Source organism: Myotis daubentonii, chromosome 17 (genome assembly GCF_963259705.1).
Source record: "Myotis daubentonii chromosome 17, mMyoDau2.1, whole genome shotgun sequence".
NCBI classification, from domain to species: domain Eukaryota; kingdom Metazoa; phylum Chordata; class Mammalia; order Chiroptera; family Vespertilionidae; genus Myotis; species Myotis daubentonii.
Window position 1 is genome coordinate 20,569,075 of NC_081856.1, and position 20,687 is coordinate 20,589,761.

General features: G+C 39.4%; 1 protein-coding gene across 7 annotated transcripts in view; it reads left to right on the plus strand.

Moving 5' to 3' along the window:
* The window catches only part of LOC132220110 (cytochrome P450 7B1), a 154,576-nt gene that overhangs the window by 94,566 nt on the left and 39,323 nt on the right, over positions 1 to 20,687 (plus strand). For 3 of the 7 annotated variants that reach the window (XM_059673051.1, XM_059673054.1, XM_059673052.1), the window contains one exon: positions 12,635 to 12,699. The exons of 3 other annotated variants lie outside the window; for them this stretch is intronic. In XM_059673051.1, coding sequence (XP_059529034.1) covers positions 12,635 to 12,699 — 65 coding nt within the window. Of the gene's footprint in view, positions 1 to 12,634; positions 12,700 to 13,000; positions 13,042 to 20,687 lie in introns of those variants that run through there. One more of the 7 variants, XM_059673055.1, reaches the window with a different exon arrangement.

A 20,687-nucleotide genomic window follows, 5' to 3' on the forward strand; every position in this document is an offset into this window, starting at 1 on the left:
AGCAACTGCTCCGTTGTACAATAATATGGTTTTTATTACTTCCCGTATCAGCTACAGACCTCTCAGAGAAGAGACTGTGTTTTGTTCATTACACATATGTCCATTGTCTGGCACTGTTGTTGGCGATGTGCTGTAGATACTTTCTTAAAAATTGTTAAAGAATGAAAGTCAGTGCAAGAACAAACCCTATAGTGACTTTGGGAATTACCGCTCTTATTTATTTATTTAGAGATATGATTTGTCCTAAAGTTTGAAGATAAAGTTGCCTAAGCTGCCAAGCTTAAAGGAATAAAAAAGAATACAGACAAGCAGCCTATGAAACTCAGTGGATTGAAACTGTTATTGTGCAGAATATTATCTACTAGTTACTATTCATGGCTAAGACCTCCAGCTATAAGAAACCAACCAAAACATAAAAAACCTTTAAGTTGTGATCATTGTGCAATGATATGAAGTCAGGGGAACTTGTGATAAAATTTACAAATATTGCTTTCCTGAACATATTATATAATTGCATAGTTGTACATAGATATGCATGTAGTTGAATACTTGTAGACAGCTGTACGTATAGTTGAAGAGTTGTGTATAGCTATATATTAAGTTGTACAAAACTGACTCATAAAAAAATATTTCAGTTCTCTCTGATCCAAAACAAAGGTATTGCTTTATTTTTCATTAATAGCACCTCAGGTGTACCTGGAATTGATAGGGGGTCTGCTCAGAGTTAGGTCTGCATGCTATATAAGGTTGTAAACATCAGTTTGCTTTCTTTCTGTAAAGAAGAAAATTCCCATTTTGTTTTATCTTTGCCTCTTTTCATGGAATAACCACAGGAAAAGAAAGTAAGCTGGAACATTAATGCCATCGCTTATTGCCACCAATTTTTAAAGTTATAATTATTTACTCATTCACACATTCATTCTTTCAGAAAACATGTATCAAACACTTGCCATATGCCAGACAAACCAGGTCCAACAAGGTCAAGGGTATATAGTGTGACAGACAAGGAAGTCTCCTGTATAGATAGCAGTGCAGTGTTGCCCATGCCGATGGCAGAGGTGGGCAGACTCAGCTTTTTTTGCAAATGGCAATAGCAAAGCACACAAGAGGCTCTTTTGCAAATGGAAATAGCAAAGCACAGAAGAGAAAAGTGAAAATGAATGTAAAATATCTGTCTCTGTGCGTATCAGGGCTATAGTCAGTAGTCAGCTGTTCAATCTAGCAAAAATTCCTTTGCTTTAATTAATTCCTTTGTGCTGATTCTTCCTAGTGAGCCTCAATTTTAACAAATTAATTAGGTTGAAGATTAAAAATCCCATTAGTGTCGATCATTCACTTCTTGGCTCTGGCAACAAGATAGTGAAACTTTGCTTAGTCCCGGAGGGGTAGAGGAGGGAAGGACCAAACGGAGCTCCCGTGGGCTGCCTGGTGTTCTTGGGATCCGATATTTTTTGCTGTTTTTAAGGCTTTAGAAGGATATCAGCTACCATTGTCTTTTTAAAGCTATTTGTGTACTTTTCCCAAACGTTACTTATCTCAAATCCTTTAGACCTGTGCTGTTTATTGCCTGTGTGGTCTATGGCCTTGGTATGTTTGTGAGAAACTGCCCCATCTACTCTGATTATCTAATTTGCAGGTTTGCAGGGCATTGATTTTTAATCAAGGACCTGTTTCCACTGTCACCTCATCTGCCCGTTTATTATGGTTAAAGACACAATGGTGGCTAATATCTCACCCAGAGCAGGAAAGAACAAACCATTAATAGAATCATGAATTACCTGCAGGTCACAATTCTGTTCAAAACACTGGTTTGTTTGAGTTATGCTTTCTGCTTTAGCTTCCACACCAGACTTACAATGGCAAGAATTGCAGAAATTCAAAAGGTATTGTTAACACTCACTCCTAGGAAGTGCCTGAAGTGCTAATAATAGATAGACAGGGACCAAGACCAGGGCAAGGGAGCACAGGATGCGCGCCTACATTCTGGTTCATAGGTCAATGCTCAATAACATATTATCTCATTCACAGTGGAAAGTTATCAATGGGAAGGAACCCAGAGAGGATGGAGGAGGTGGGAGGCCATCTGAAATCAAGTTCAGACAGGGAAATATAGCAAGGGCATTTCACTTCCTGCTCAGAGTTGAAGGCCAGGAGGAATTTGGTCAAGAGTTAGGATTAGAAAAATTGAATAAACATTATGCAGAACAGTGTTTTCCAAGCTGATTTATCTAAAAACAAGAGAGGGAATATCAGAATAGAACACAGCCCCATGAAACTTGTCTGGGACACCAGGGCCCACGAAAGATGGAGATACTCCAAGAACCTAGAGCAAATGGAAGGTCAAGGGAGGTAGCTTAAGCTGTGTGTGTGTGTGTGTGTGTTTGGGGCAGAAAAGGGCAGTGCTGTGATGCATAGAATGCTGTAAACATAGTGGACCATCAGAAGTATTGGGTTCACAGGGAATAGCCTAGTATCTTTAACTATTGCATGTAAATCCATACCATTGGCGTTATTATTAATATTATTATTATTAATGTGCATATCTTGAATCACTGTGACTAGGAGGGACCACCACAAGCTGACACATAAAATGCAAAACAAATCAAAACAAAACCAGAATTTTATTTAGAAATGGTCTTTTGCTACAATATTATTGAAAACTAGTTCCTAAGGCAGTGATGGTGAACCTAGGATATGCCTGTCAGAGATGACACGCGAACTCATATTTTGGTTGATTTTTCTTTGTTAAATGGCATTTACATATATAAAATAAATATCAAAAATATAAATCTTTGCCCTAACCGGTTTGGCTCAGTGGATAGAGCATCGGCCTGTGGACTGAAAGGTCCCAGGTTTGATTCCGGTCAAGGGCATGTACCTTGGTTGCGGGCACATCCCCAGTAGGGAGTGTGCAGGAGGCAGCTGATCGATGTTTCTCTCTCATCGATGTTTCTAACTCTCTATCCTTCTCCCTTCCTCTCTGTAAAAAATCAATAAAATATATTTAAAAATATATATAAATCTTTGTTTTACTATGGTTGAAAATATCAAAAAATTTCTATATGTGACACGGCACCAGAGTTAAGTTAGGGTTTTTCAAAATGCTGACAGGCCAACCTCAAAAGGTTCGCCATCACTGCCCTAGGGCAAGTTCTGCAAAGATGGTGTCCTGTCAAGAACCTATTGATAGATGTGGGTGGTCTCCACCTAGAGAACAGAAGTACCTACTCATGGCAGAAGAAAGGAGGATTTCTTCATGTGAATTGTTTATCATTGGTCTAATAAAGGCGAGAAACTATCTAATTTCTGTGGACAATTTTAATCTAAAAATCTATGATCCTTGACTCTGTATAAGTTTTGTTTCTGTTGAACTGATCATGGCCTTTCTCTTTTCACACTTCTTTGCTGACAAGAAGCTGTTCAAATCTGCCACCTATGGACCTACCCCCAAACCGGGCCCCGCTACCATGAAAATCCCGCTCAAGCCTGTTGGGCAAAATATTCCGTCTGTTTCTCAGAGCATAGGCTGTAATGAAGTCTTTAGCACCACCTCGTATCTCCTCGCACACTCCCTACTCTGGTCAACCTCTACTGCCTATGAGAGCCTGCTTGGAAATGCTCCAAAAGTACCTTCTCTGTTCAGAAGTATCAGCTTCTACTCACACATTCCCAATCACAGCTCAAGACAGGGAGGAAAGAGGCCTCAGAGTGACAACTGCAAAGCGACCAACAGCACAGTCCTAGCTCACTCAGTTAATTCCTCCCAACAGGTGTAACCACCGCTTTAAGTTAATTTAAGACATAATTCCTTTACTGGAAACTTTTTGAACCTTTAAAGAAGCCAGCATCTTATTCTCCACCATTCCAAGTATCTGGTTCTGGATGGCTTCACACAAGATGTAGTTTGTCTGGGTTCCTATATTTGAGTTGGTGGAGGGCAGGAACAACACCTCATGGGCTGTAACTAGAGACACTGAGCCTGTGTTTCTTGTGTACAGCTTCTGAAATGGATGTTGTAATTTTGCCATTGGACCTCTTTTGCTTTTTTCATTCTCTCCTTTAGTCTTGAACATAACTACTCTGTTCATATTTGACCCTCAAGAAACCCAACTGGCCAGAATGAATATTTTTAAGCAATGTTAAACACCAGTTCTTACCTATCACTTGAAATCTGGTAATCCAAGAAACACTAGTAAAAACAAACTAGCTGATGATGGTTCTAGCTTTTGCATACATGTAGTCTTTAGCCACAACATGTATCATATACTCACATTCAGAAGTCAGCTTATCTGTGCTAAGAAATATAAACTTCAAGTCTGCATTCCTTGAGAGGCGGATCTGGGTCACACTGCACCATCTGAAATGGTTGTCAGATCTCCCCTCACTGGTTTGAGGTATAGCTCTTGGATGCTAAGGTTATCTCTTGGGTTAAGGTTTGAAAGAATTTCAACTTTTCCCCCTCCATGTGCCCCCTACACACACACGTATACACACACACACACACACACACACACACACACACACACACCATTGAATAATAAAGAGAGTAAACATAAGTGGCCAGATAAAATTGATAAGAAAGGAAGGAAGGAAGAAAAGAGAAGAGAAAAAAAATACAAGATCTTTTCTCCCTGATGAATAACCTATAAAACCTGACCAATTGCGTTTACTCTCATTATTCAATGGTGTGTGTGTGTGTGTGTGTGTGTGTGCGTGTGTGTTTAGAGGGCACATGGTGGGCGAGTGTTTATGTGCTTTGAAGGAAAGGAGGAGGAGAAGGAGGCAAGAAGAGGCAGTTTGGGGTCAGAAAGTGGTATTTGTTCTGCTTTGTACCTTATCTACCGACTGTGTTATATCTATATTGTTTTCAAATTAGTGCAGGTAAAAGGAATTGCATACCCAGAACAACTTAATCAGTCACCTCCGTTCATTAATCAAGTCAGAAACAAGAGCTTCCAGCTCCAAGTTGATGTAATTGCAGCTTGGAGAAAAGACTTTCTTTTCATTAAGGTCTTAAACTCGGCTTGTTTCTTAGTTGCCTAAAATTAGAATGGTCAATCTTACATAAAATCATGCTACTAATCTGCTCATTATTTATTCAAAATAATTGAGTGCATACTATGTAAATCACTTTAAACAGGCTCTATGGAATAAACACAAAAGTAATGAGACTGTCACTCCTGTTTCATCTTAAATGCCACTACTTCAGAGAAGCCTTCCCAGACCACCCAGCCTAAATGTAGCTCTCCAACTACTTGCAGTCATATTTGTCTTGCTTTTTCTACATAGCCTGTCATTCACTATATTTCTTTTGATTAGTGATTAGTTTTCCCTAGAAGAATTTAAGTTCCATAACAACAGAACCTTGAATCTTGTTCAATGCTTGTATTAACCCAGGTTCTCTAAAGAAACAGAACACATATATAAGATATTTATATATGATATGTTTATGATATGTGACATATATGTGAAATATATATTATATGTATGTATATGGCTTTTTAAATTGGCTTACAGGATTATAGGAGCTATCAAGTCTACTAGTAAAATCCATAGGGCAGGATGTCAGGCTGGTGACTTTTAGACAGGAATTGATACTATAATCTTGAGGCAGAATTTCTACTTTCCTCAAGGAAAACTCAGTTTCGCTTTCAAGGCCTTCAACTGATTAGACAAGGCCAACCTTATTATTGATGGTGATTTCTTTTACTTAAAGTCAATTGTTTATAGATATTCACCTCATTCACAAAATACCTTCACAGCAACACCTAGATTATTTGGTACTACGGCCTAGTCAAGTTGACACACCTCTGTATCTCTACCCGTTAGAACAGTGCTTGGCACATGGTGGGTAGTCAGTATCTATGTCAATATCTATTGGCTACCTACTAATTAATTCATTGTATAGGTCTAACATATCCTTTAAGATACAACCTTACCCTGCTATGCTTATGATCTGGATGGAAAGATGTATCTCACACAAGTTAATAATTAAGCCACAGCACTGAGCAATGTATAATTCAAAGCTAAAATAAGTGATACTAACATAATTTAAAAACAACAGACGAGGAATTCTGAGAAGGAAAGATTGTTGTTAGTGGGAGTCTGGTTGTCTATGTTAGGTTTCATTTTATTGCCATTCTTTTTTTGACTTTTCAAATATGTTTTTATTTTACAAATGAAGAATCACATTCTGCTTAAAAATCCAAGAGGCATTTTTTTTCAAGATGTAAACACAAGGAAGTAAAGAGACACAATGAAGGAAGGTTGCCAGGAGGCTCAGAGATAACTTACAATTTCTTCTTAAAATACTATTAAAAATTATGGGCAATATGCGCATACATACATACAGTAATGCTAGAATAATTGAAAGAGCATAATTCAGACAATTTCCTGACTGTGGGCTCAGAATTTCTATTGTATCTTTAACTACCATATTTTTTTTAATTGAATTTATTGGGGTAACATTGGTTAATAAAAATTATATAGGTTTCAGGGTTACAGTTCTATAATACATCACCTCCTATTGTATTGTGTGTTCACCACCCCAAGTCATGTCTCCTTCCATCAGCATTTATTCCCTTGTTACCCTCTTCTACCTCCTCCCATCCCCTTTCCCTCTGCTTCATTGCCATTTTTTCATTGTGTGACAATACCTCACAGCCCAGTGAGATGCTTTCCCTTTGCCCTCTGCAGTTTGGATCCTGCATAATGAGTGGCCCTCCTGCCCCCTTTGAGCTATCATTCTCTTGGATCCTGTGGGTCAGCTCTTAATTGGGTGGGGAGGTGACTCATTTAAGCTATTTTGTACTCAAAATAGCTTTAGTGACTTTAGTGTTATATATTCACTGACTCTGATAACTGTACTTTATTAATTAGGTCGGCAATCTTTTTATCTTGAGGAAAATAGTGGAAACTGACCTTTTTCTTATTTTGCATACTTATTCGGGTTATTTTCTACAAAAATTATCCTTCTTAAAGGAAGCCAGGAGACTTCAAGTGATTTCACCTGTACATAGTATTGAAGGATGAATATATAATGAAGTAGAAATGAATCGGAAACCTAGTGTAGACTGGGGTGTGCCCAGCACTTTGCGTCTACTGCTGGTTACTTCTGATTTCCAAGGAAGGGGGCATGTGACATGCGTATGAAGTGGGGTACCCCCAGGTTATGAAGAGGCCATGTGGTACAGGGCACCAGGGAGGGAGGGCGACCTACTGTTCTAGGCTCTGCCACTAGGGGTGTGTGTGGCCTTGGGCAAATCACCTTGTCATTGTGGGGACAAATTCAAAATGGAGGTGGAATAGCCCTGAAATATTTCTAAATCCTGAAACACTGCTCACATACAATCTTACATCTAATTCTAACTTGTGAAACAGAGAAAGGCCAAGCTGGAGACCAGAGAGGGCAGGGTATGTCTGACTGTGTGTGTGTGACAATGTCTGAAGCCCACCAGCAGCCGTCTTCCTTCCTTCCCCCAAAGGGACTCTAGAAAGTTCTTAAGGCTTCAGAGTATAGTTTACAAACCCTAAGCTCAATGAAATGGAAGGATGTGTTTGCCTGCTCTGAAATTCTATGAACAATTGTGCACAAGGTAACTCACAAGTTTTTATGAAGCTGTGATTTCTTTAAAATAGCGACTACCTAAGAGATGTGAGGGCATATCTTGCTATAAAATATTTAACTGAAGTAGGAGTATCTAGAGTGAAAATGTGAAAAGCCCTTTCTCCTCACACCCTCTTTTCACTCCCCCAATCTCTGTTTCAGGTTTGGTAGGGAGTTTGGTTTGAAGCCTTCTAGATGTTTGTTTTTGCATTTATTTTATATATACGTGAGGGGAGGAAGCATTTACATAAATTGTAGCATGGGAAGTGTAGAATTATTTTCTATAACTTACTTCTTTCACTCAACCACATGCCTTAGAAATCATTGGGTCAATAGGACATACTTAATTCTTTCTAAGACCTAATTGTGTATGAGAATTCCCATTTGCCCCATGCTATCAACAGCCCTGAAAATGATCAGTCCTTGAAATGTTTCATATCAAAGTGTTTCATATTTGAAGTCTTCCTGTATACTTTTTATTTATTTTCTCTGATTTGAGCACTAAAAATTGGCAAGGTAAATTTCCCATTATCTGTTATGCTGGATATTACCTAAGGTCTAAAAAGTGGTGAACATTTTAACCATGGAATCTGCTTAACAGAACTATTGACTGTTACATCTTATGTCTCTGATGAGAAATTTAGGCCCTATAATCTGTAAAGCAGTTTGCTTCTGGGATTCAAACATGTTTTCATGCATTCATAGTCATTAGTGGCCTTGGAGAGAGAACATTTTATTAATTAGAGGAAACTTGTCATTCTCATAGAATTTTAATGAATAAATGCAATAATTATCATTTCCACCTTGATTTTAATTGCCAGGTCTAGCAATTATAAAGCCACAGTATTCTCTTTTTAGCTGTTTTGTTTTGTTTTGTTTTGTTTTTTTGGTCAATTTAGTAAAGACTTATTTTTCCTTTAAAAAGGAAGCAAAGCAAAACTGAGAATCAAGCTCTAACTTCTTATTTCATGTACTAGGATGTCAAATAAGTTACCAAACCAATCCATCATAAGGAAGCACGGATCTCCTAAGCAAATGTCAGTAAAAAAGGGATAGATTTAGTAAGATTAATAATCACTTTAATTTATAGCACTCTTTCTCCCAAAGACGCTTGGGAAGCATTTGAATCAAAGTGCAGTTTAAGCCACTGAAAAACAGATATGTAAACTTGCTAAAAAAATAAAATATGAGCCTCATATAGTGGTCCTTCATATTCAGAGATGACACATTCATATTATATAGATATCAGTTCAACAAGTTTTTACTGCATTTTATTTGTTCTCCCCAAAGCCTTATTTTTGATAGATGATGCCTAAGATATACAGGGAGCGTCCTTTCAATAACGTGTGAGTGATGAAAGGCAAAACAAAACAATTTATCAAATCACACCGCATGCATCCCTATAAATTTGGAGAGTGATGAATCTGTAGACCCATAGAACTTGGCATGTCATGTAGTCATCAAAGGTAAAGCCCCAAACAGCTCAAACCCTGCTGGTGACAGGAAGGCTGATCTTACTTGGGGAAAAAAGTAATTACCCTCTGAAACTATTCCTATAATATAAGAATCCTTGGGAAATTGAACAGTTTTCTGTCGAGTTTGAGTTCAGAGTTGTATGGAGAATTTGATATGAATATTTCAATAGAGGATGACATCATTATAATCTTTTCTTATTTAGCACAGTTAAATGCCTTTACAAAAAGAGTAAAAAATGCCTACTATGTGATGCTATGTCTAGTATTTATAGCTGCTAATGAAGATCCTAATAAACCACTTTTTTAGAATGTAAAAAAATAAAAGGTCTAGATATACATTTCCCCCTATCCTATTTCAAGGGACAAAAGAGAGTTATTTCTTCTATCACAGGTATTTTGTAAGTATAGATAAGAAACATAATGACCTAATATCATTCCTTAATGGCAAGGCACCCACATGATACCCAATTAGCAGTGAGTCTCATCCCTAGTAATTGAGTGAGTAGACAAATGAGTCATTATGGTGTGCTTAATACAAAAAGATCAGAAGAGAATTGTCTTTCTTGTCTTCTTTGAGAACTCAAGATTTTTATTTTTTAAATATATTTTTATTGATTTCAGAGAGAAGAAGGGACAGATAGAAACATTAATAATGAGAGAAAACCATTGGCCGGCTGCCTCCTGCACGCCCCCTACTGGGGATCAAGCTGGAAACTCCGGCATATGCCCTGACTGGGAATTGAACCGTGACCTCTTGGTTCATAGATCGATGCTCAACAACTGAGCCACACCAGCTGAGCAAGAGCTCAAGATATTTTAAAGGCCACTATTGTCACCAAGTCCTAAAATATTTAAGTTGTTTCCTGGGAACATTAGGAGAATGGTTTAGGGCAGGGGTCGGCAAACTTTTTGACTCGAGGGCCACAATGGGTTCTTAAACTGGACCGGAGGGCCGGAACAAAAGCATGGATGGAGTGTCTGTGTGAACTAATATAAATTCAAAGTAAACATCATTACATAAAAGGGTACGGTCTTTTTTTTTTTTTAGTTTTATTCATTTCAAACGGGCCGGATCCGGCCCGCGGGCCGTAGTTTGCCCACGGCTGGTTTAGGGTCTTCTGTGCTTGTGTTCAAAATAGGAGAGAATTAGGCTTCAACCAGCTCCTGGCCTAGTTCTCCTGGGTCAACATGCTCGGAGGAAACACACCCCTTTTTACTGCTAGGAAGTTAATATGGTGGCCCCTATGGATGTGTAATTCGGCCCAATTTCAAATTACTTAGTTATTAGGAAACCCTCACTTCAAAAGCCTTTTTAGTTTGTTTCTTTCAAGTCTGTAATTCTATTAGCATAATTTATCACATAGTAATAGGGTTTGGGTTTTTCCCCCTTCTGTTTCCCCCTGTCATTCAAAGGGCTTTTTCCCTTTGAGGAAAAAAAAATAGCTATATTTTTAATTAAGAAAAATATTTTGAAACTCAACCAGAAACTTTACTTTGGTGGGTAGGCCCTGCTCACATGAGAACCCTGGTTTCTTTCTGTAATATCTGATAACTGACGTTGTTTGAGTGAGAGACTGGATGGTCATAAAGGAATCAGAGTGGAAGCACCCACCGGTAGGGTTAGAAAGGACATTAGAAGTAGGACAAACTGACTTTCTGGGGCAGATACCTTTTCACCTGAATTTTACAGGTTAAATAGTAATACCACCTTAACACAACTTTTATTTTTTAATATATTTTTATTGATTTCAGAGAGGAAGGGAGGGGGAGAGAGAGATAGATAATCAGTGATGAGAGAGAATCATTGATCAACTGCCTCCTGCACGCCCCACACTGGGGATCGAGCCCACAGCCCAGGCATGTGCCCTGACTAAGAATCGAACCGTGACCTCCTGGTTCATAGATCAGTGCTCGATGACTGAGCAACGCCAGGCATTCAAAATGACTTTTATTTTAAATAGCCAACCGTGTTTGCTATTTGACAGTGTGCGTAGTTTTTTAAGGCCGATAATGGCTAAAGCAAAGCAACTCATCGTGATGGTAAATAACAGTCATCAGCAAAACTGTTGAAGGGGGGAGATCCCAACAAATAATTGGATACTATAGTCCATTTTTCGCTTTAATTCAGTGTTCTGATTAGTTCTACTCATTCTCCTTCAATTGTCAGGTATGAGTTAGCATCATCATCAAAACCATCCTCAAAATGCAAACACACTCTCCTAGGAGGTCATTTCAGAGTTCCCTCCTTCCATTGGCATTTCCTCTGGAAGACAAACCTTTTGGGTTAGATCCTTTCTAAAATGCATTTGTAGTTAACATGAGAAAATAGGTTTTCCCGACAGTATAAAAAATATTTGTTTAGCCTGAGCCCAGTTAAATTTAATGACGCAAACCTAAAACAATCTTTTAAAAGAGAAAATTGGTATGTGTGTGCATGTGTGTGTGAATGGATGTATGATTATGTTTATACAAGCTTATTTCTTTTTAATCAAAAAACGATGCCATAAAATCAGACCCTTTAATTATGTATCTCTCTTAGTTACATAATGAATCATTTTGCTTTTAACCTGATATATGTTACTTTTGGTTTCATATCTAAGAGGAAGAAATGGAAAGGATTTTTCATAACCAAGATGTTGCTTGGTAATAATCATAATTTATTTTTAAATTGTTTACTATATTCTAGGCACTGCTCTTCAAATACATTATCTCTTTTAATCCTAACACCTACTAGAGCAGTGGTTCTCAACCTTCTGGCCCTTTAAATACAGTTCCTCATGTTGTGACCCAACCATAAAATTATTTTCGTTGCTACTTCATAACTGGAATGCTGCTACTGTTATGAATCGTAATGTAAATATCTGATATGCAGGATGGTCTTAGGCGACCCCTGTGAAAGGGTCGTTCAACCGCCGAAGGGGTCGCGACCCACAGGTTGAGAACCACTGCACTAGAGGTTAGTTCCATTTTAGTTTCTTTCTGTAATATCTGATAACTGAAGTTGACTAAAGTGGGTTTTAGGGAGGCTGGGTTGGAGCGTCTCCTAGGGGAACCTGAGATTTATGCCAGGTCTGGCTGCCTCCAGCATCTGAGTTCTTTGCCCCCCGTCTTTTGTTGCCTTGAGTTCCCTTAGTTCTACCTACAACACTACTTGTTCTTGAGAACAGAGCTACAGTTGCTGGCAGAAAAGAGCCTGCAAGTTCCCATGAGACTTGGACCCTCTGCTTCTCTCCAAGTTCCTCTCATACAGTCCATCTTCCCCCTCAGAGTGCTTTGCCTGCCACTCCTCCCATCTGTTTCCTACCCCGTGCTCCCAGCACCCTGGTTCACCTCACCTGGACACTCCTCCCCAGCCTGACCCTACTCACCCTGCAGATCCGGCCCCAAATGTCCCTTACCCTGAGCCTTCCTCCATAACCCCTCCCTGGCACCCATTTAATTGTGTCTGTTCCCAATACCCCCTTTCATGGGACCCTGCTCCTTTCTTTCCCCTCAAGTCATAATTATATATTTCTAATTTATCTGAGCCATTTAATTTCTTTTCCCTCCGTAGGCTGCAAACTCTGTAAGGGGACTTGCCTCATCTCTATCCATGATGACAAGGACACTGCCTGGCATGTGAGTGGGACTCACATGTTTATAAAATTCGTGAACTGAGTTCACTTCTGTGTGTCAGTGAAAGCCAATATTTTAGGACTATGAAGTCATTTAAAATTTTTAAAGAGATTGTATTAATTTTGTAAGCTGATCTAAAAGTGAAGCAGTTTGTCTAAGTTAATACAATATGCCCAAACTCAGTTTGCCTACTCTAGTTGGTATAGCTTGTTAAATATTGACATTCTCTTTTTTCAGACTGCCTTCCCCCAGCCTTTCTGCCTTTTGATGTAAAATGTCTCCTCCTCCTTGAAGCCTTCCCAGATCACCTCCTAAGAACATGACCCTAATCTCCAAAGCTCAAAAGTACTCACTACTCCAATAACCTAATCTCTAGCTACCTTAACCACCTGATTTTATGGGCCCTCTTCTTGGTAATGAACTCTGAGGGGAGAGCAAAAATCATACCTTTTCATCTAAATATTGTACATAGAGCCTGACCCCATACCTATAATACAGTAGTCTTTCAGTTAATCTTATATAAATTGCCAGGGTCCAATTCACTGGCCAGCCGTGGTCTGGGTTCATTTTTATAATGATGCCAGAGTGATTGGCAGGGACACATTTTAAGTCCATGCATAATCAAGCCAAATTGCTCTTGGCTGGGGTTCCTTTGGACAAACTAATTAGGCCATTGTTCTGTCAGTATTTCCACTCTACATTCTGTCTCTGTGTTTCTCATGCTTCAGTGCTTTCAGGACAGACAGATAAAGGACAGATGCAACAGCGGGGACTCCCTCATGACGATTGTGGCTCAGCTCCCCGCCTTGTCTTCAGCGCAGGTCTCTCAAATGTTTGCACATGCACCCCTTAGGTCTGTGCACATCAAGTGAAAGTCAGTGAAACGTGGGTGAAAGGGAACCGGCTTAAGGGAGTGACAATTCTGGGCGTGGCTTTTGTGTAGCCTCCAGCCTGCAACCAGAGCCCAGCTTCTCACTCAAGAGTGGGGAGGCCCAGCCCCACTCAGATCCTGCTTCCCTGCTGTGCAGTGGGAGGCACACTTCTTACCTCTCCCAAGTCTTGGTTTCTCTCTGTATGAAAGAGGGTCATGATAACATCTGCTTCAGAAGGTGATTGTAAAGATTAAAGGAGACAGTCCATTCAAAGCATTTAGCACAGTGTCTAACATAAATGGATTCCATAAATAATAGGTATTATTATTATTATTATTATTGAGCCAGAAGCAATAATAGTGTGTGTGTGTGTGTGTGTGTGTGTGTGTGTGTGTGTAAATATATATGGTATGGCCTGAAAAATAGTGAATCTTGTTGGCTGATTGTTCAGATTTCAAATAGGTCAGATCTCAAATACTGCCTCAGAACCACCCAACACCACACACATGCACACTCACACCCCACAGCTGACCTCAGTCAGGGACAGTGTGTGTGAGCCGAGACACAGCCACAAGAAACAGTACAAGTAATCTCTCCCTTCCCTGGCCTGCGAGAATCCTGACACTTCCCAGTGGCAATCTGTATTTCCACTCTGTGAGGGCAGAGTGGGTCTGACCAGGAAGAGCAGTGACAGGGACAGTATTGCTGAGAGCCAAGGAATATTGGGCAGCTGAGGGGAAAAGGGTGGGTGTCAGGAGACAAGCAAGAGAGAAGCATGACCCTGTCAGATTAGAATGGACAGAAATGGTATTCTTGGTCCTAGGATCTAGGGGTGAAGCTGAACTCAACCTCATGTCTTTATGGTGATGCAGTCACTGAAACTTAGCAGAGAAATGATGGCAAGAGCAGCCATCCCAGTCCCTTCCCCGGTCCAGTCTACTAGACATGCCTGCATGCTGTAGTTTACATACTGGTTGATACTTTAAATACAGGGTAGGTGAGAGGAGAGCCGAGGACTTGAAGGGGCGCTGTTGGAACTACTGAGCGAAGTTGCCTTTGTCTTTGCAACTTTCAGGAGTTAGAAGAGTTCCTTGACTGTTTAATGCAGCGGTTCTCAACCTGTGGGTCGCGACCCCTTTGGCGGTCGAATGACCCTTTCACAGGGGTCGCCTAAGACCATCCTGCATATCAGATATTTACATTACGATTCATAACAGTAGCAGCATTCCAGTTATGAAGTAGCAACGAAAATAATTTTATGGTTGGGTCACAACATGAGGAACTGTATTGAAAGGGCCAGAAGGCTGAGAACCACTGGTTCAATGCATCTTTTAACATAGTTTAAAGCAAGGAGGCCCTGTCCACGAAAGGAGAAGGCAAGTGAATCATGGAAGCCGTACTTCAGGAGCTTTATAGTCTGAACCAGAAATGACTGCTATTGATTCAGCTCCCGCACGTTCCTCTGTGAAGCCTCCATTTACTTAGCCATTCATTTATACAGCCATTTTTTAGAAGTATTTACATGTCAAGCACTGTGCTAAGAGCTGGGAAAACAGAGATAAATATAAGACACATCAGTAGGCATTCAGGAATAATTAGTTGACCAAAATGAATCAATATATGATTGCTCATCACTGTCTACTATAAATAAACATTTGTAATAAAATAAGGCAGCAGCCTCCTCACAATCATTTACAAAGTGTCGTTGAAAATAAAATAGATATCATCTTTTAATAGTGAGAGATTGGAGGGAGGAAGATAAAAAAAAAAGGTTCATGAGAAGAGGATTGATTAAGCTGAGTCTTAAATGTATCTAGAAGCTTTCCAGGTGAATAAGGACAGAAAATATCTGGGTTATGGGGAGAGTATATTTCAGAATTACTTGAGTGTAGGAGTGGATGAAGGGGAGGAAAAGGAGAAGAGGAAGTCTTAGAGGTTGGTAGAAACTACTAGGTGATGAGAAAGGCAGAGTGTGAGGGGAGAGTCCAGGATTGGGGTCAAACAGACCTGGTTTTAACCCCATTGCCCTCAACTAACAATAGCATTTGTAACCCTGGTAATCCCCTTCCAGATTTCATTTCTTCATCCACCACAAAGAAAAGCACACTTATCTCGTAGGGTTGGGGTAAGGGCTTGTAACCATGTGGGTCAAATTCTGGACACCTAGAAAGTACTTAGTATTTGACTGTGATCATATAATTTAAATGTCCTGCAGAGGAATTTGTGCTTCATTTTGATTGTTCCAAGGAGCCAGTCAGGATTTAATCAGTGAAGTGAGATGATTAGCATTCACATTCTGGCTGGATGGGAAGAACAGAATTGATTTAATTTGGGCAAGTTTGCTAAATCTTCGTTTACTCATCTGTAAAATGGAGGTGATAATAGAACTTATCTCCTCACTTTATTATGAAGATTAAGTGAGATTATACCAGCATTTGGCACTGTGCCTATGCCAAGAGTAACCTATCAATATATGTTAGGTATTTTTATTCTCTTTATAGGAGTGAGATTGACAGTGAAGAGACAAGCCAGCTGGGAGGCCTTCATTAGGATCTGATTGGGATAGGCTGGAGCTATTTAAGAATGAAAATTGACAGGCCTGGGATTCTTGAATGTAGAAGATTCTCTTGCTGTTGACATTCTTTCCGTTATCATATGTTTGGTTCTCTACAGAATGAACACTGTGGTGAAATGGTTTTTGTAAAATATGCATTTTGTAATAAAGGCATACATTTCCAAAAGAGTCAGGCCCACATTCCCTGATTGTCCCTGTGAGCGAACCATCACAATGGAGTGTCACAGCTTAAAGGAAGAGGTTACTTGGAGTTCGTCAAAATTGGAACAAGTACTGGAGACCACAGCTGGATTTAACAGATCCACAGCAGTCCAGCAGGAGCTGTGACTTCCAGTCTGCACCAGATCTTCCCCCCTTTAGCCTGCACACAAATTTAAATATATTAAAGGGATTATTAACATCATTAAACAGTTTAACAGACATTAGCCGAGGCAATGCGAACCATCTGGATAGAGTGAGGATCCACGGCTCCGGCTCCACTCTCATAGAAACACAGTGGAAATCATCTCTGGTTCTCCAAAAGAAAAGGACACAGAACTAAAGCTGGCTCCCTCGCAAACAAATGGCAATAGCTTGTATCGGAGTTCTTTTGCTGGCGGAAACTAACTTTCAGGAACACTTAAAGTGGCCTGACACGGAAGATTTGGCTTCCTTCATCTAAATGTTCACAGAATCCAGGAAAAACCTTTCACAACCCTCATGTTCAGGAAACCCCCCACCCCGTTCACAATTGTAAGAATGTGTGCAATTTTCGGTGGCCTCCTATTCTTGTACTTAACAGCAGTTCCCACCAGGGCTTTACCCTTTATGCTTATGTGAAATCCTACATGTGCCACTTAAGGCCGCTGTATTTTACTCTCATTTACATGGAAGGAGCTACAAGTCATCATGCATCATCTTTTGTTATTTGCAGGTCTCTGTTGAGTTTCTCCTCAATTTTCTGAAAATTTCAATGTGTTTTTCCAACTTCACAGTTATTAGTTTTCTGAGTTTCTCATTACATTTTTCAGGTTAAACTCTCTCCTCATAGCAGAACAAAGAACTAAAACGATAAGCCTAGATTATAGAGTATTGCTCAGTAATGTGTAAGAACCAACCCCTTGGTTCCTGAGACCTAGTAGTTAGCCTAATCTGATATGTGAGGAGTGGTGAGATAGGCACCCTCTACCCTGCACCTCTAAGGTGATCCTTGGCTCCTTATAGTTACACCCTTGTATGTTTCCTTCTGCTTAAATGTGGACTGGACTTAGTGATTTGCTTCTAACAAATAGAATAAGCAGAAATAATGGGATGTCACTTTCAAGATTCAGTTACGAAAAGACTATGGCTTTCATCTTAAATCACTCATTCGGGTGAAGCCAGCTCCTGTGTCCTGAGGCTGCCCTGTTGAGAGACCCATGTGGCCTGCGACTGAGGCCTGCGAAGCCCTGCCCCACTGAACCTTCAAATGAGACCACGCCCTAGCCAATACTTGAGTCAGAGGCACCCTGACCCTTGCCCAGCTTCTTGACACACATATATTATGAAATAATCAATGTTTATTATTTTAAGCCTCTCAGTTTGGGGGTAATTTATTACACAACAATGATAATGAACACAAAAGGCTAAGATCCTAGAAACAATGTTATGTGTGGAAATCCTGCCTGCACCATGTTTTAATTTAGTAATGGCCACAGGCTAGTTAATTAACTTTTGTAAGCTTCAACTTTCTAATCTACAAAAAGGCAATAATAATAACACTTTCCTTAGAAAGATGGTTATTTGAGCATTAATGGAGATATAAAGTGCTTGAAGTCTATCTGGCTCATAGTAAGGGCTCAATGAAGTTTTTGTTACTATTACCTTCAATGCTTATCATTTTTTTAAAAATATATTTTATTGATTTTTTTTACAGAGAGGAAGGGAGAGAGATAGAGAGTTAGAAACATCGATGGGAGAGAAACATCGATCAGCCGCCTCCTGCACATCTCCCACTGGGGATGTGCCCGCAACCCAGGTACATGCCCTTGACCGGAATCGAACCTGGGACCCTTCAGTCCGCAGGCTGATGCTCTATCCACTGAGCCAAACCGGTTTCAGCCAATGCTTATCATTTTTAAATATTGAGTTTTGACTAGGGTTCTGTCCTTTAGTGTCTTCCCTTTGGCTCTCCCTGGTAGGTCTCACACTCCAGGGCTTTACTTCCCACCTATGTATGCATGTACTTTCCACCAAACATCTACATCTCTTACAAACTCAAGGTGAATATTTATTGTTACCTGTCTTATAACTCCACCAGGCTGTCCCACCCACAAGTATCTCAACTCAGAAATTCGAAGTTCCATCTTCCACCTTCCCTCTCCACCACAGACTAGCTGTTGTCTCTGTATTCTCTTGGCAAGAGTCATGATCTAAGAACCTTGTATGAATAGCTGTGTATGAATAGCTGAGACTGTGCTAAACTTCTAAAACAACCACTTCATGCATACAGTGAGCCATGTACCAAAATATTCACCATAATGCTGTACTAAATATTAGGAACTATCTAAGCTCTCTTCAATAGGAAATCAACTACATTGTGCTCACAAATAATAATAGTTCATATTTATTTAATCCTTGCTATGTGTCAGACTCAGTTCTAAAAGCAATACAGGGGTGGAAAAAAGTAGGTTACAGTTGTGAGTACTGTAAACCTACTTTTGCCCACCCCTGTATAGAGATTGTCACTTGAATCAGTACAACCACCATGTTTATATTCATTCAGTGGAATACATGCAGTGCATTTTAGAAGATGCTACAGGTATATATTTACTGGTATAGAAAGATACTCGTGAAATACTATACAATGAGAAAAGAAAATTATGAAAGAATTATAACATAATAGCACACTATTAAAACACATCTATGCATAGATGTGAATATATATATAATAAATAGTTTTTCATTTCAGGCACTTTGCATAGTTTCAACATGCACAAATGTTCAGTTCCCACAATTTAGTTAAATAACAGCAGTTCCCAAACAACACAGTTCAAATTTTAGTTGATACAGTATGTTACTGTGAAAAATAAAGTACAAGTTTCACTATTAGCTCTTCAATCCACAAACCACTATGCAAATAACAGATGCACATCGTGTTCACTGGCCAGCCGTATTTCCTTCAAAGCGTGTCTATGATGGGTCACTACACATCTGTTACTCAGTGCATGCAAGTGTGTCATTGTATAGCATCCTTGTCTCCTAGTGATTAACCCATATGAAAAATTGGATACTTGAAAGAGGGAATTGACCGAGAAAGATCCACAAGGAAATAAAAAGTGATGAAGCTGGAAGTGAGATTTGGATCTAATACAAATAGTTATAGAAGGAATAGCTGACCCTGGGAATGGTGAGCCGACCACCATGCTAGAGACTGGAGTTGAGTGAAGGGAACTGAACATAAATGAGGACAGTGGTTATGATGAAAAGGATGACCTCCCAGGAGATGTGACCATGCAAATAACTTACTTCACATGAAAGGAGCTCTCAGGTATTTCACAACATGGAAAGCACAAAGGATAAATGTTGGAAGCTGATCTAATCTTAAAAAATGAATGTGACAGTTCACCAAGGCGTAGGAAAGATGTTCTCTCATGTAGTAACTTACATGACAGAAAGAAGAAGGCAACCACTGTTCAAACTCGTCTTGATAAGTTTTTATATTTTAAAATGTTATTCTCAGTGTTTCTAATGTTTTAAATTAAAATATACTAAATAAATATCAGTTTATGTTCTTATCCCCCTATACATTTATGCAACATTAAGAAAGATTTTAATGTTTTGACCAAGACTTTTAAAGATTACAGAATCATCATATTTTTCCTTATTGATAAGCTCATTTTGCACAGTTTCATCTTGCACAGTTTTATGGTCCTACACCATTGTGCGGAACAAGGACTGCTTGTATATATTAGTAAAAACAAAAACAAAACAAACAAAAAACAGTCCTTAGTACTTACATTATGTTAATAATATTACTTTGGGGTGGTTGAATTATAGGTGACTTTTTTATTACATCCATTTTACAATGTCTCTACAATGAATATAGATTTTAAAAACCTAATCTAGCTAGGTAAGTATCTCTTTGGTTAATAAACATTTTTGAGCCCTACTAATGAAAGGAATTTAGTGAGTACTGGACATTTAAGGAAGAAAAAGATATGGTCATTTCCAACAAGACAGTCATGGAGTAGTGCAATTTTCCACATTGCACAGATTTTTACACTGCATGTCAGGTTTAATAGAGATATGAACAAAAGGCAGGAGAACACCCAAGAGAAAGGCCATCTCCTCCTAGAGAACAGGGAGAGAGCCTCGGGCTTTATACACTTTATACACTCCAGTGTTTAAGCTTTCCCTCAAACCCTCCCCCCACCCCCCCACACACACGGAAAAATGGATACTAGTTGGCCACGCCAGTTTATACCGGAAATTGCTGAAACCTGTAGCCCTCTTTCTAGAGAACCAATGTTAGTTCTAGGCCTCACACATGAAAAAGGCAAAGCTAATAAGGTGATGGGAAAATA